At 43.7% G+C, this 14,279-nt stretch overlaps 1 protein-coding gene across 6 annotated transcripts in view; it reads right to left on the bottom strand.

The window, feature by feature from the left end:
• Positions 1–14,279, bottom strand: part of STXBP5L (syntaxin binding protein 5 like) — an 815,959-nt gene that overhangs the window by 611,991 nt on the left and 189,689 nt on the right. For all 6 annotated transcript variants that reach the window (XR_004539193.1, XM_033941651.1, XM_033941652.1 and 3 more), the window contains one exon: positions 3,296–3,359. Coding sequence is in view for 5 of the 6 variants with exons in the window: in XM_033941651.1 (XP_033797542.1) it covers positions 3,296–3,359 (64 nt within the window). In the remaining variant the exon portion in view is untranslated. The remainder of the gene's footprint in view (positions 1–3,295; positions 3,360–14,279) is intronic.

Below are 14,279 nucleotides of genomic sequence, written 5' to 3'. Positions count from 1 at the left end.
TGCTTAACGAACTATATCTACTTGGGCCACCTTCAAAACTACGCCAATCCAATTAACAACCATACAAACGATAACTCAAAAATTCACAGGCATTCCATTACACTTTTTGTGCTAGGAATAATACTTTACACTGCTAACATGAATCCCCTCCTGATTTTAGTGATCTGTCTGTTAATTGGCAACATCAAAGATGTTAACTCACTCCATCCACAATTACAATCAATCAACTACCCGGATCTATCAATTTTACACATCACTAATTCACAAGAAAACACAATAAATCATATTACCGTTATCTCAAATAAAAGAAGACATCAACGAACACTTAAAAAAAGAATAAGGCAAGTAAAACCCGTCAAAACCACTACCGCTACCAAAACTATCACACCCACATCTGTCTCCTGTGCATACCTTAATACTAGATCTGTCAGGAATAAAGCTTTCCTAATTAATGATTGGATCATCAACAAGCAAATAGCCTGCCTTTTACTAACTGAAACATGGCTACTATCTGAAGATGATCCAATAATAATTAATCTCCTACCAAGTAATTTCAAAATCCTTCCGCTAAACCACATTGGAAAAAAAGGAGGAGGATTAGCAATTATTCTTAAAGAAGGATTTGACTTTGAACTTCTGGATTCCAAAATGACAGACCATTTAGAAATTTTAGCCTGTAAAATTAGCAACTGTCAACTAGAAGAATCCCTATCCTGCATATTATTCTATGTCCCACCAAAAAGCTGTCCAAAAGCCAAAGAAGACTTCTTTGCATTTGTCCTAAACAATTCAATCAGTCCTTCTTATAATATCATCGCAGGCAACATAAACCTACACCTAGATGAAGTGGACAACAGAAATGCGATAGAGTTCAAAAACTTTCTATCCCTACTCAATTACAATCTTCCTCTACCCACACAAACACATGAAAAAGGCCATCAATTGGATGTGGTAGCCATGTCCACAAAGGATATCCCAGACCCTGCCATTTCGCTACTTAAAGGCACCTGGATTCATGATATCTGGTCTGACCATTTTACTTATTATTTCCAGCTATTCTGGTCTTATCATAAATCTAAAACATGCCCAATTATAAAAAGAGAACATCACACAAGAGGCTATATTAATCCAAAAGAATTCTGGTCACAATACGAATTGCAAACAAAGATAGATGAAGGAATCGATTTTTGGGATCATTGGACGACAACCAGCACATCCATTTTAGATAAAATCGCCCCTATACGTAACAGCAAAAGCAATTCAAATAAATATAACAAATGGTTTGACATCGAACTTCTAAAAATGAAACAACTAGCTAGACGAATGGAAAGAACTTGGAAAAAAACAGGAAAACTAGCCGACCGTAACAACTGGAGAGCTAACATAAAAATCTACAAACAAATGTTAAAAGACAAACGTAAAGCATTCTACTCCACTAAAATCAACTCATCTTGTAATGGTTCACAAGGAATCAATACAAAAGAGCTATTCAACCTGATCACAAATTTATTTGACACCACTCGCTACACCTTACCCACACACAACATTAAACTACCCTCTGCAAATGACTTAGCTCTGTACTTCGATTCTAAAATTAAGAACCTTAGAATCCATTGTTCAACAAACGACTCTTGTGATCATCAAATAACGAACACCCAAGGAAATGATATACCGGCAGACATGATCTGGAGCTCCTTTCAGGATTTAGAGTGGAATGATTATATCAGATTATATAACAAATACTCTAGATCCTATTGCGTTCTGGACTCATGCCCCCCAGAAATTATGAAAGCAGCACCTTTAGAATTTAAATTATCACTGATGCAATACTTGGCTTACAACCTAAACAATGGGAAGTTCCTCTCTATAATGGTCACATTATTATAAACCCAATTCTAAAAAATCGTAAAGTATCCTCAGCCCTAATATCCAACTATAGACTTCCTTATATCCCGCACCTATCAGGTTCGTTTTAATTATGAGCTTTCCGACACCTGGAGCAATCCATCCGGTGTGCCCTAAGGCTCTCCACTATCCTCATTGCTCTTCAACGTCTACATGTCCTCACTGGGCACGAAGCTAACCCAACTGGAGATAAAACTATTTAGTTATGCAGATGATTTTACGATTATCATCCCATTCACCAATTCTGTCTCCGAAACTATTCCCAAAGCTTCAGAAGCTATAAACATGATGGAACAATGGATGACAAACTTTAGGCTCAAACTTAATTCAGATAAAACGACTTTTTTCATTGCTTCACCACATCCACTTGACATTAATTCACCCCTCTGTATCAATAATCTTAGTTACCCTATCCAGCCCTCCATAAAGATACTAGGTGTAACTCTGGATCAATGCCTAACCATGAAAGACCAAGTATATTCCTTAATCAGAAAGGGATTTTTCACTCTCTGGAAACTCAGATCCCTTAAAGCTTATTTTGTTACGTCGGTTTTTAGAATCCTAGTCCAATCCCTCATACTAAGCCTGCTTGACTACTGTAACATCGCCTATTTGGCAATTTCCCAAAAAAATATGCGACGCCTACAACTGTTGCAGAATGCGGCAGTCAGACTAATCTTTGGACTAAAAAAATTTGATACCCTACTACCAGCAGCTACATTGGCTGCCGATGAAAGCACGCGTAAAGTTCAAATTTGCCTGTTTCTGCTTTAAAGCATTACACGGACTTGCCCCCAAATACATTACTGACCTTTACTCCTTCTCAACTAACAGACACAAGAGAAGTTCACATTCCAACTTCGTTTCCCCCCCAGTGAGAGGTTGCAAACTGAAAAAATACCATGAATTCCTTCTCTCACACCAAGCAGCATCATGGGGTAAAGACCTAGAACAATTACTTTCGCCCTCTACTTATGAGGAATTTAGGAAACGTCTAAAAACACACCTGTTCCTATAGCGACCTACTGTCCTTTTGATCACTTTTCTCCTCAACAATGAATTTCCTGTCTAATTACTTCTCTTTCTTCTTCCCCTCTTGAAGTCAGTTAATTTGTACCTTTGCTTAATCTTTTGTAAACCGCATAGAACTTCACGGTATTGCGGTATATAAGCTGTTATTATTATTATTATTATTATGTGAAAGTCCAATTTAAAAAGGAGAAATATGTGCTTACTTTATTTATAAAACACAAATATTATTGGTACTCATCTGCTGCTTTGCCTTACATGGCTCCTTATAAAAATAGTCCCTTTATGACATAATATGGAAATAATGCCACACAAATACATTTAAAGAAATTATGTAAATTACATTAATTATGGCACTCACTTTTCCTTCATCTCTTGGTGTATCACTTAAATGTACAACAGGCCCAGGGTGAGTCTTAGTAGATCTGCATTAAAACACAACCAGTTTGAAAAATATTAGATCATTTCACACAAAACTTTTAAAATAAATTTATATAACTTATCTCATAGATAGTTTATATGAAGTTATAAATAGATGATTACAGCTCACTTAATACCACAAAGAAACATCTATAAGAAATAAAAAAAACTGAAGAATGGTTAGGGTACTGACCAAACAAAACAGGTACTTACCATAACAGGTGTTATCCGGGGACAACAGGCAGATATTTTCACCTTCCCGCTCAATGCCAGCTCACAGTACCTCAGTTCCGTAAGCAAGCTAAGAAGCCAACCAGAGGAGGTGGGAGGGATGTCCCCAGATAACAGCTGTTATGGTAAGTAATTGTGCTATATCTTAGGACAAGCAGGCAGTAAATTCTCAAATGTGGGACTCCCTAGTTTAGTGAAATGGAATGGAGGGAGAGCTGGCCATTAAGAAGAAAATTAATTCTATAATACTGCTTGGCCAAAATGACCATCTCGTCTGGAACAGGAATCTAGACAGTAGTGCGATGTAAATGTGTAAATTGAGGACCAAGCAGCTTTGCAAATTTTATCAATGGGAGTGGAATATTAAGAAAGCCACTGATGCTGCCATAGCTCAGACCTTGTGTGTTGTAACATGTCCCTCGAACTGCAGCCCAGCCATCCGTGAGCTGGCCGTGGGATTCATAGAAGTCTTCTCCACCCTCCACAGCTCAAAGGCATTGATTTTTCTTCTATCTGCTTTCGTGAGTGTCCATGTCTTGCATGAGTGTGCATGTCTAGCATATGTTGCGATTGGAAACACAATGGCAGTGATCAGTTTTGTTTGATGGTGACTGAGATGTCCTTGAACGTCTTTATTTGGTCAATGTTCACCATAGCTGCACTCCCCAGTGCTGCTTCATCTCTGCTGTCAAACCACCACTGTTATCAATGAGAGACTTAAGGAAAATGAAGTTGTCAACTACTTCTATTTCTTCATTGTTGATCTTTATGTGGATTTTCTTGTTGGCGCAGTCATGATTTTGGTCTTCTTGATGTTCAGGTAAAAGCCCATCTTCTCTCTTCTTTCCACTTCAGGATCAGCTTCTTGAGGTCCTTCTCACTCTCTGTCAGCAGGATAGTATCATCTGTATATCTCAGATTGCTTATGGTTCCTCTGCCTATTTTCACCCTAACCTGATCAGGTATACTAGCACTCCTACCTCACTAAAGTGCTTTCCAAAGTTTGTCATGCTCAACACAGTCTAAAGCAGTGTAAATCAAACTGTGTGCTGCAGCACACTACTGTGCCTTTTGAGATTTTAAGAACATAAGAACATAAGCAGTGCCTCTGTCGGGTCAGACCACAGGTCCATCCTGCCCAGCAGTCCGCTCCCGCGGTGGCCCAAAAACAGGTCAAGACCTGTCTGAATCATCAGAAGGGGCTCCCCTGCCACCTTGGTTTCCCATTTAAGTCCTGCCTTCCTATCGAAGTCCTAGCCCTCCGGTCTACACATGCACGACCAGGTTGGTTTACTCATTTCCTGGTTAACTTCCTACACCCGTGTTACATCCCAGCTCCTCCCTCAGTATCCCACGATCCCTCTATCCCTCAGGAATCCATCCAATCCCTGCTTGAATCCCTGTACCGTACTCTGCCTGATCACTTCCTCCGGTAGCGCATTCCAAGTGTCCACGACCCTTTGGGTGAAAAAAAACTTCCTTGCATTTGTTTTGAACCTGTCTCCCTTCAGTTTCTCAGAATGCCCCCTCGTATTTGCTGTCCCCTTCAGTCTGAAGAATCTGTCCCTATCCACCCTCTCTATGCCCCTCATGATCTTGAAGGTCTCTATCATATCTCCCCTGAGTCTCCTTTTCTCCAGAGAGAAGAGCCCCAGCCTATCCAGCCTCTCGGCGTATGAGCAGTGTTCCAGCCCTTTTACCATTTTCATTGCTCTCCTTTGGACTCTCTCAAGTACCGCCATGTCCTTCTTGAGGTGCGGCGACCAATACTGAAAGCAGTATTCCAGATGTGGACGCACCATCGCTCGATACAATGGCATGATGACTTCCCGTGTTCTGGTTGCTATGCCCCTCTTTATGATGCCCAGCATCCTGTTGGCTTTTTTTGAGGCTGCTGCGCACTGTGCAGATGGCTTCAGTGATGCATCCACCAGCACACCCAAGTCTCTCTCGAGTCTGCTGTCTCCCAACAATACCCCCCCTAATTTGTAGCTGAACAACGGGTTCTTTTTCCCTATATGCATGACCTTGCATTTGTCCATGTTGAATCGCATTTGCCATTTGTTTGCCCAGTCTTCCAGCTTGTCCAGGTCCCTTTGTAGGTCCTCACACTCCTCCCTGGTCCTAACTCTGCCGCACAGTTTGGTATCGTCTGCGAATTTTATAACCTCACACTTTGCCTCCTTTTCCAGGTCATTGATGAATATGTTAAAGAGTAAAGGCCCCAGCACCGATCCCTGTGGCACACCGCTCGTGACTCCCCGCCAGTCAGAATATTGACCCTTTACTCCAACCTTCTGCAGTCTACCCGACAGCCAGTGCTTGATCCATCTGTGCACATCCCCTCCCACCCCGTGGTTCCACAGTTTCTTAAGTAGCCTTTCATGTGGCACCTTGTCGAAAGCCTTTTGAAAGTCGAGGTAAATGATGTCTATGGGCTCCCCATTGTCCATCCGACTGCTTATTCCCTCAAATAAGTACAGAAGGTTCGTTAGGCACGACCTTCCCTTGCAGAATCCGTGCTGGCTTGTTCTCAGTAGGCCATTCCTCTCGATGTGCTCGCTAATGCCTTCCTTGATCATAGTTTCCACCATCTTCCCTATTATTGAAGTCAGGCTCACCGGCCTGTAGTTCCCGGGGTCACCCCTCGATCCCTTCTTGAAGATCGGTGTGACATTTGCCAATTTCCAGTCCTCTGGCACCTCACCAGTTTTCAAGGATAGGTTGCAAGCATGTTGGATTGTGCCCGCTATTTCCTGTCTTAGTTCTTTCAGAACCCTTGGGTGGATCCCGTCCGGGCCCGGTGATTTGCCGCATTTTAACCTGTCTATCTGTTTGAGGACATCCTCCCTACTTACCTCTATGTGCTCTAATTTTTCAGCCTGTTCCCCACTCGTGAGCTCCTCTGAGTCTGGTATATTAGATGTGTCTTCGCTAGTGAAGACCGACGAGAAGAACGTGTTCAACCTCTCAGCTACTTCTTTATCCTCCTTAATCACTCCCTTCTTGTCCCCATCGTCCAACGGCCCTACCTCCTCTCTCGCTGGTCGCTTCCCCTTAACGTAACTGAAGAATGCCTTGAAGTTTTTCGCCTCCTTGGCCAGCCCCTCTTCGTATTTCTCTTTTGCTTTTCTAACCTCCCGGTGGCATTCCTTTTGGCAATTCCTGTGCGCCTGGTGATTTTCCTCTGTTGGGTCCTTTTTCCATCTCCGGAAAGATACTTTTTTGTCGTTTATCGCCCTCTTTACTTCTGTTGACATCCAAACCAGGTCCTTTGATCGCTTGTTCTTGCAGCCTTTCCTGAAATTGGGGACGTACATTCTCTGTGCTTCCTGCAGGGTGTCCCTGAGTAGGGTCCAGGCGCTTCCCACAGTCTCCATCCTAAAGATGTTTCTGAGTTTCCTACCCACCATTTCCCTCATAGCAACGTAGTTCCCTTTCTTGAAGTTCAGCGCAGTTGTTGCAGTCCTCCTAACTATGGGTGTCCCCCTTTCTTGTGAATCTGATCGTGTTGTGATCACTGTTGCCTAGTGGTCCTCCCACTTCTACCCCTCTTGCAGGCCCCCCTAATCCGTTTAGGATGAGGTCAAGAGTAGTACCCCCTCGCGTCGGTTCTTTGACTAGTTGCTCCATGAAGCAGTCCTTCACAGCTTCTACAAATCCTGTCTCCCTAGTGCAGTTGGAGTGACCCGTACTCCAGTCTATCCCTGGGTAGTTGAAGTCTCCCATCACTGTTACACTTCCAGTCCTGCACTCCTGTCTCAATTCCGTTTCCAAGTCGTGTCCGACTCCCTCTGGCGTACCAGGTGGTCGATAGTACAGCCCCAGTTTTATGCCCGCACCCTTGTTTTCCGGTAATTTGACCCACAGCGATTCCAGCCCCTCTGCCTTCGTTGCCATATCCATCCCGACCGAGTGGATAGATTCTTTTATATATAGTGCTATGCCTCCCCCCTTTTTGTGGGTCCTGTCCTTCCTATAGAGCTTGTACCCCGGCAGCGCTATATCCCATTGATTTTCCTCTGTCCACCAGGTTTCTACAATTCCAATTATATCCAGGTCCTCCCCCTTGGCGACGACTTCTAGTTCGCCCATCTTGGCCGTGAGGCTTCTTGCATTTGCGTATAAGCACCGCAGGTCCCGTCGTTTTTCTTCCACCTCTGCATTTACCTGGTCCACTTGCCCTTGGATTTCTGGCAGTTTTCCCGCTCTCTGTGTTTCTGCTTTACCCTCAGCCTTTACCCTCTTAGCTTTCAGCTTCCCCACATTCCTGCCACCCCACTTTCCCGCTTTTCCTCTGGGATTTTTAGCCCTACCGGCCCCCTCCTGGGCTGTCATCCCTTGAGCCTCTGTTTGATCCCCCTTGCCTTGTGGTGCCTCTATGTTACCCTCGGCTTTCGCCCTTATGCCACCCAGTCCCCCTGTGTCCCCATGCCCCTTAGTCTTTTCCCAGCAAGCTCCCTTTACCTGATGTTTCCCTCGCTGTCTGATTTGTAGTTCTTCCGGTCCCTCTGTTTCCTCCCTGCAGTCAGCCCGTTCAGCATCTGTTCTGGATGCTGTTGTCCGAAGCGTCAACATCAGATCAGCTGTCGGCTTTCCCCCTCTCCTCAGTTTAAAGCCCTCTCGATCTCCTTCCTCAAATTGGTTGCCAGTAGTCTGGTTCCCGCTGTGCTCAGGTGCAGGCCGTCCCGCCGGTAGAGCTTGCTCTTTCCCCAGAAGGACGTCCAGTTCCTCACAAATCGGAAGGCCTCCTCCTGGCACCATCTCCTCAACCATGCATTCACAGCTTGGAGGTCTGCCTGCCTCTTTGCATCTGCTCTCGGTACAGGCAGGATCTCTGAGAATGCTATCCTCCGGGTACTCCGCTTCAGCTTTCGTCCCAGGACCCTGAACTGGTCAGTCAGTGCGTCCATGCTGAAGTTCCTCTGGCTCACATCGTTTGTTCCGACGTGGATTATTATCGCAGTCTCCTCTGTCTCTGCTCCGTCCAGGATCCTCTCGATCCTATCAGTGATGTCTCGTGTCCTGGCCCCTGGGAGACAAGTCACTAGCCGGTCCTCCCTTCCTCCAGCTACGTGACTGTCTACCTCTCTCAAGATCGAGTCTCCCACCACAATAGCAGACTTCCCTTTCCTCGGCAACCTCCTCTGCCTCAGGTCCGTGTCCTCGGTGTAGTGTGGTGTCTCTCCCTCGGGGTCCTGGTGAGTCGTGGTCTCCTCCTCTTGCGTTGTCCCTCCGCTAGGTCCTTCCCCGGTATCGCCTTGTGGATCCTGGGTCTCGTCTACCGACATTCGTCCGTGCTGCTGCTGATCCCGTTCCTCCACCGTCGTATAGGCCTCCTCAATGAATCTCTCGAGGTCCCTCACCTGGTCCACAATGGGGCCTGCTCCGTCTGTGTTCTGGGTAGACCAGCTCGTCTCCTCTGTGGTGCGCAGTTCCTCCAGTCCCTCTAGCTCCTGGACCCTGACCCTCAATCTGCCGACCTCCATCCTCAGGCTTTCCAGTTCCTGGCACCGACTGCATATGTACTCCCGCCTTCCCAAAGGGAGGTAGTCGCGGCTCACTGGGCAGGAAAAGAGGTTCTGGAGCCTGTGTCAGTTGACTTCTCCTACCGTTGCATCGATCATATCTGTCAGGACTCCTGCCTTCCTCGTCTCCATGCCCCCGGACCAGCAGCGGCAGCTCTGTGTGCTTTTAACTTCACCACATAGCTGCCGCTAGCAGTAGTTTACCCCCGGTGTCATCAGGCAGCCTCGGGGCCTTTGCTAGGCTGGCCCGCTTTGATGATGTGATGCGGGCCAGCCTAGCAAAGGCCCCGATGCTGATTGATGACACCAGGGGTAAACTACTGCTAGCGGCAGCTGTGTGCCAAAGTTAAAAGCACACAATGAGCTGCTGCTCCGCTAGACAGGAGAGGTATTGCTGGACAGGGAAGGGAGAAGGGGTACTGCTGAACATGGGAAGCAGGGAAGGGGGAAGTAGTACTGCTGGACAAGGGGGAGGAGGGAAGGGAGAAAGGGTAATGCTGGATGGGGGAAGGAGGAAAGGGAGAAGGGGTAATGCTGGATGGGAGGAGGGAAGGTGTATTGCTGGACAGGGGGGAGGTAAAAAGAAGGGAGAAGAGGTGCTGCTGGACCTGGCAGAAAGGGAGGGAAAGGAAAGGTGCTACACACTGGAGTTGAGGGTGAGATGGTACATGGGGAGAGAGCATGTTGGGTTGGGGGTGGGAAGGAGGGATGCCACTCGAGGGAAGAGGCAAGGACAGAGAGAGAGAAAGCGTGCAGGAGGCAGAAAGTGTTGGACTCATGGGGAGGGCGAGATGAATGGGTAGGACAGAAAGGAGGGAAGGAGAAATGTTACACTCTGGGGAAGGGGTAGAGGGCAGAGAGTGAAAAGTTGGACTCATGGAGGAAGAGAGAGAGAGATGTTGGTTGGGGGAGGGAAGGAGGACCACAGGAGAAGCATGCAGGAAGAGAGAAAAAAAATGTTGGACTGGTGGAAAGGAGGGAGAAATATTGGACTGGGAGGGGGGCCAGAAAAGAGGAAGGGAAGGGAGATGGACTGCAGGGGACAGAAAGGAGGAAGGGAAAGAGAAGTGTTACACTGGGGGGGGGGGGGAGGTGGAGAGATGGCTAAAGAAAAGGAGAATATACCAGAACAGGGAATGGAAGGGAAGGAGGGGAGTCTGGTAACACTATAGAAATAATAATAGTAGTGGTAGTTGAGAGAGTTGCCAGATTATGGGAAGGAGAGGAAAGAGATGCCAGACTGTGAAGGGGGAAAGCAAGGAGAGAGATGTCAGACCACTGGGGGGGAAGGAGAGAGATGTCACACCATGGAAATAGGAAGGGAAGGTAAGACATGGAAAAGTAGATTTTGAGAAGAAAGCAGAAAAATGGAAAAATTGAATGTTAAGTTAATGCCAAAGATGGATGCAATAATATAAAATGAGAGACTGACTATAATAGTAATAATCACCAGTAGGGAGAGAGCAAATAGCTACTTAAAAAATGCTCAGAGAAGTGAAACTCTGAAGGGGAGGTGGATACCTCCCCTTAGGGAAAGAGTTTACCGTCCAGTCATTGCATTTACTTTGCAAAATATCACTCTCTGACCACTGGTAAAAAACTTAGTTGTTTAAATAATGCTTGAAAAATCGACATGAAATGTTTAAAATTGTTATGCACAAAGATCTCTTGCTCATTGGAAAAATGATACCTGTGCAAACTTTCAAGGCTTGTGGTTGTTAGGACTCTTGGGGGTCTCAACGTGGCCCCGTTTCCACCTCCCCTTCAGAGTTTCACTTCTCTGAGCATTTTTTAAGTAGCTATTTGCTCTCTCCCTACTGGTCAGTCTCTCATTTTATATCATAACCACTTTACTGACTAGTGTGTACACATATGAGTCCCTGTATGCTTTTTTAACAAAGATGGATGCAAGGCAAAAAGTGAAGAGAAGGCCATGGAAACATAGTTAAAAGCACAGAAAAATAAAGTCACCAGACAACAAAGGTAGGGAAAATGATTTTATTTTCAATATAGTGATTGAAATGTGTCAATTTTGAGAACTTATATCTGCTGTGTGTATATGAAAAATGAATAGAAAAAAATTGCATGGGGCGTGGCCTGACGAACATGGTGCCATTCTGTGAGCTCTCTCCACTGATGGCTACTAATTCAGATAATCACGCTGCTTTCTTTCACTCCAATTTGAGTCGCTTCACTGCCTTTTACAACTATACTATGTGCAGATGTCGCTCTCTAAACCGGGTAAACCAGATCCTCTCTCATCTCCTTTACCAAGCGGCAAAACACCCAAGCATGATCTGGGCTCGCCAGACAAAATGGTGCCAAAGTCTTTGGATTCTCAAATTGAACTGCTCATATCAGAAGTCAGAGAATTCAAAGGAATTATGCACAAACAGGACACTGAAACCCAGCTGATACGTACAGAATTTGAATCTCTGAATTCTCAACTTTTGGATACCAGACAACACATAGATATACTTGAAGACCTGACAAATTCATTCGCAAAACATTACACGTGCTCTTAGCCAATAGAAATCCATACTCCAGCTTCAAACAGACTTGGAAGATTTAGCGAACAGGAGCCGCCGAAGCAACATTCGTATTCTGAGCATCCCAGAATCTTCTGAGGGGTCAGATACAATTCTCTTTTTAACGGATCTCATCCCGTCCCTACTTGGCCTTAAGTTTTCTATGCCGCTCGAGACTGAAAGAGCACATCGGGTCCCATCTAGCCATACCCAACCAGAAATCGCCGAGGCCCATCGTTGCAAAGATCCTGTGATACCAGCATGCGCTGGCGATCCTTAATGAGATGAAATCTAAGAAACAAATTCTGTTTCAAGGCAGAAAAATCCTTTTTGTTCCGGATTTGGCGAAAACAACAGCAGCCAAAAGAAAAATATTTCTTCAACAACGTCAAGACCTAAAAGATATCGGTGCAAGATTTGGCCTTCTTTATCCAGCACAGATGAAAATCACATATAATAATAAAACTTCTACTTATTCAGATCCAGCGGAACTGCAAAAATTCATTGATTCTACCAAAATGCAATGAAGAGCGTTCATCACTTCCATCCTGGCGCTGTGGCTGACATAGCAGTTCAGATGCTTTCAACATGCCCACCGCACAGAAGTAGACCCGATTGTGCTCCGGCTTGACCACTGTGGTTTCAATCCCACCCTAATATTCTTTCTTGTTCTATTGATGACACATTGCTAGCCTTTTTGGAAGGTTTTATTATATGTGTCATTGTTGGTGCCTTATTATATTAGGATGTCATACCACTTTAAACACTTATTCTGTTAGACATACATGTGAATTAACTTAACTCTTTTTCTCCACAGCTACTATTTCAAATATTACTGAAATCTATTTTATCTTTAAGATTTAAATGCTAGACTTATATTTATTATCATTTAATGTCAATGGAATGAATAACTGTATAAAACGTAAGAAAATTGCAAAATACATTCAACCTCTGGCTCCTGCCATATTGATGCTTCTGATAATGCAAAAACCATATTTAAAGGCTATTCTCCTCCTTTTTTCTCTCCTGGCATCAGGAAAAAAAATGGAGTTTCCATATATATTAAAACATCCTTACCGATCCAAATTCTGTCTCAATCAGCAGATAATGAGGGTAGATGGTGTTTATTACATGCTTTGATTCATGATAAAACTTTTACCTTAATTAATGTTTATGCACCAGCCTCGGATTCTCCTGAATTTTTTAGATCACTACAATCAGCATTAATACCATACTCTGCCTCCCCTTTAATTATTGGAGGTGATTATAATCAACCTTTGGATTTATTATTAGATAGAATCTCACTCTGCCGTTCATTCAAATCCAAAACTCTAACTGAATTACAATCTATGATTTCTAATTTTGCTTTTATAGACCCTTGGCAGATTTTAAATCCCACTCAAAAAGATTATACTCATTATTCTGCTCCACATGATTCTTATGCCAGACTTGATTATTTTCTCACTTCTTCCATTCTTAGTTCTAGTCTCAGTAATTGTCTCATCCATACTATTTCATTATCAGATCACGCTCCAGTCTCATTATTTTTACAACTCCTTCCAACATCTCAATCACAACGCACTTGGAGATTTAATAATAGCATTCTCACTGATGAACAATTAGTTGAACGGCTGGTTCAATTTAACACCAAATTTTTTCACAATAATACTCCCAACTCTGACATCCCACCCACATCCAATTGGGAAGCATATAAGGCTACTCTGAGAAGAGAGATTATTAGTATGGTGGCTTGGAAAAAGAAACAGACATCTGCACACATTAAAATTTTGGAAACCACTATCAAAGACACAGAAACCAGATTTAGCAATGATCCAGTGAGGAACCAAAATACCTATACACAATTACATAAACTCAAATACGAACTTAATTCCATATACTCAGGTCTTGCTCACCAAGATATATTTATACAAAAAATTGGTCACTACATTGGTGATAACAAAATAGGACGATCTTTATTGAACTATCTCAAGGATAAGAATGATAAAACCCATATTTCTTCTATTACAGACTCAAATAATAGCATACTAACCGATACCACAAAAATTAAAAATGAGTTTGAGTCTTTCTACTCATAATTATATGCATCTGAAGTCTCCTCATCTCAACAAGACATTATGCACATGCTACACTGAATTCAACATCCCACCTTACCACAACACCTTAAACAAGAGATGGAACTTCCAATAACAATTCAAGAAATCCATGATGCTATTTCTTCTCTAGCTGCACATAAATCCCCAGGACCAGATGGTTTGACTAGTGAGTTTTATCAAAAATTTGCTACACAACTCTCTCCTCACTTACTCACCTACTTTAACCATATTCATGCTTTTCCTGATCAGCAACGACATTTTGCAGAAGCTACGATGATAATATTTCAGAAACCAGATCGAGATCCCCCATTGGTCAAAAATTATAGACCTATATCCCTGTTAAATGTTGACTACAAAATTTTAACTAAACTTCTTCCTAATCGTTTCAATAAAGTTATTGAATTACTGATTTCGCCAGATCAAGTGGGATTCATCAAACACAGAGTGATAGGGGATAATCTCAGACTATTCCATAATATAAATGGATGTGCGAAACACCTCCTGGAACCTGCAGTGGGATTGGC

This window comes from Geotrypetes seraphini, chromosome 4, assembly GCF_902459505.1.
Source record: "Geotrypetes seraphini chromosome 4, aGeoSer1.1, whole genome shotgun sequence".
Lineage (NCBI taxonomy): Eukaryota > Metazoa > Chordata > Amphibia > Gymnophiona > Dermophiidae > Geotrypetes > Geotrypetes seraphini.
This window is presented reverse-complemented; position numbering and strand designations above follow the sequence as displayed.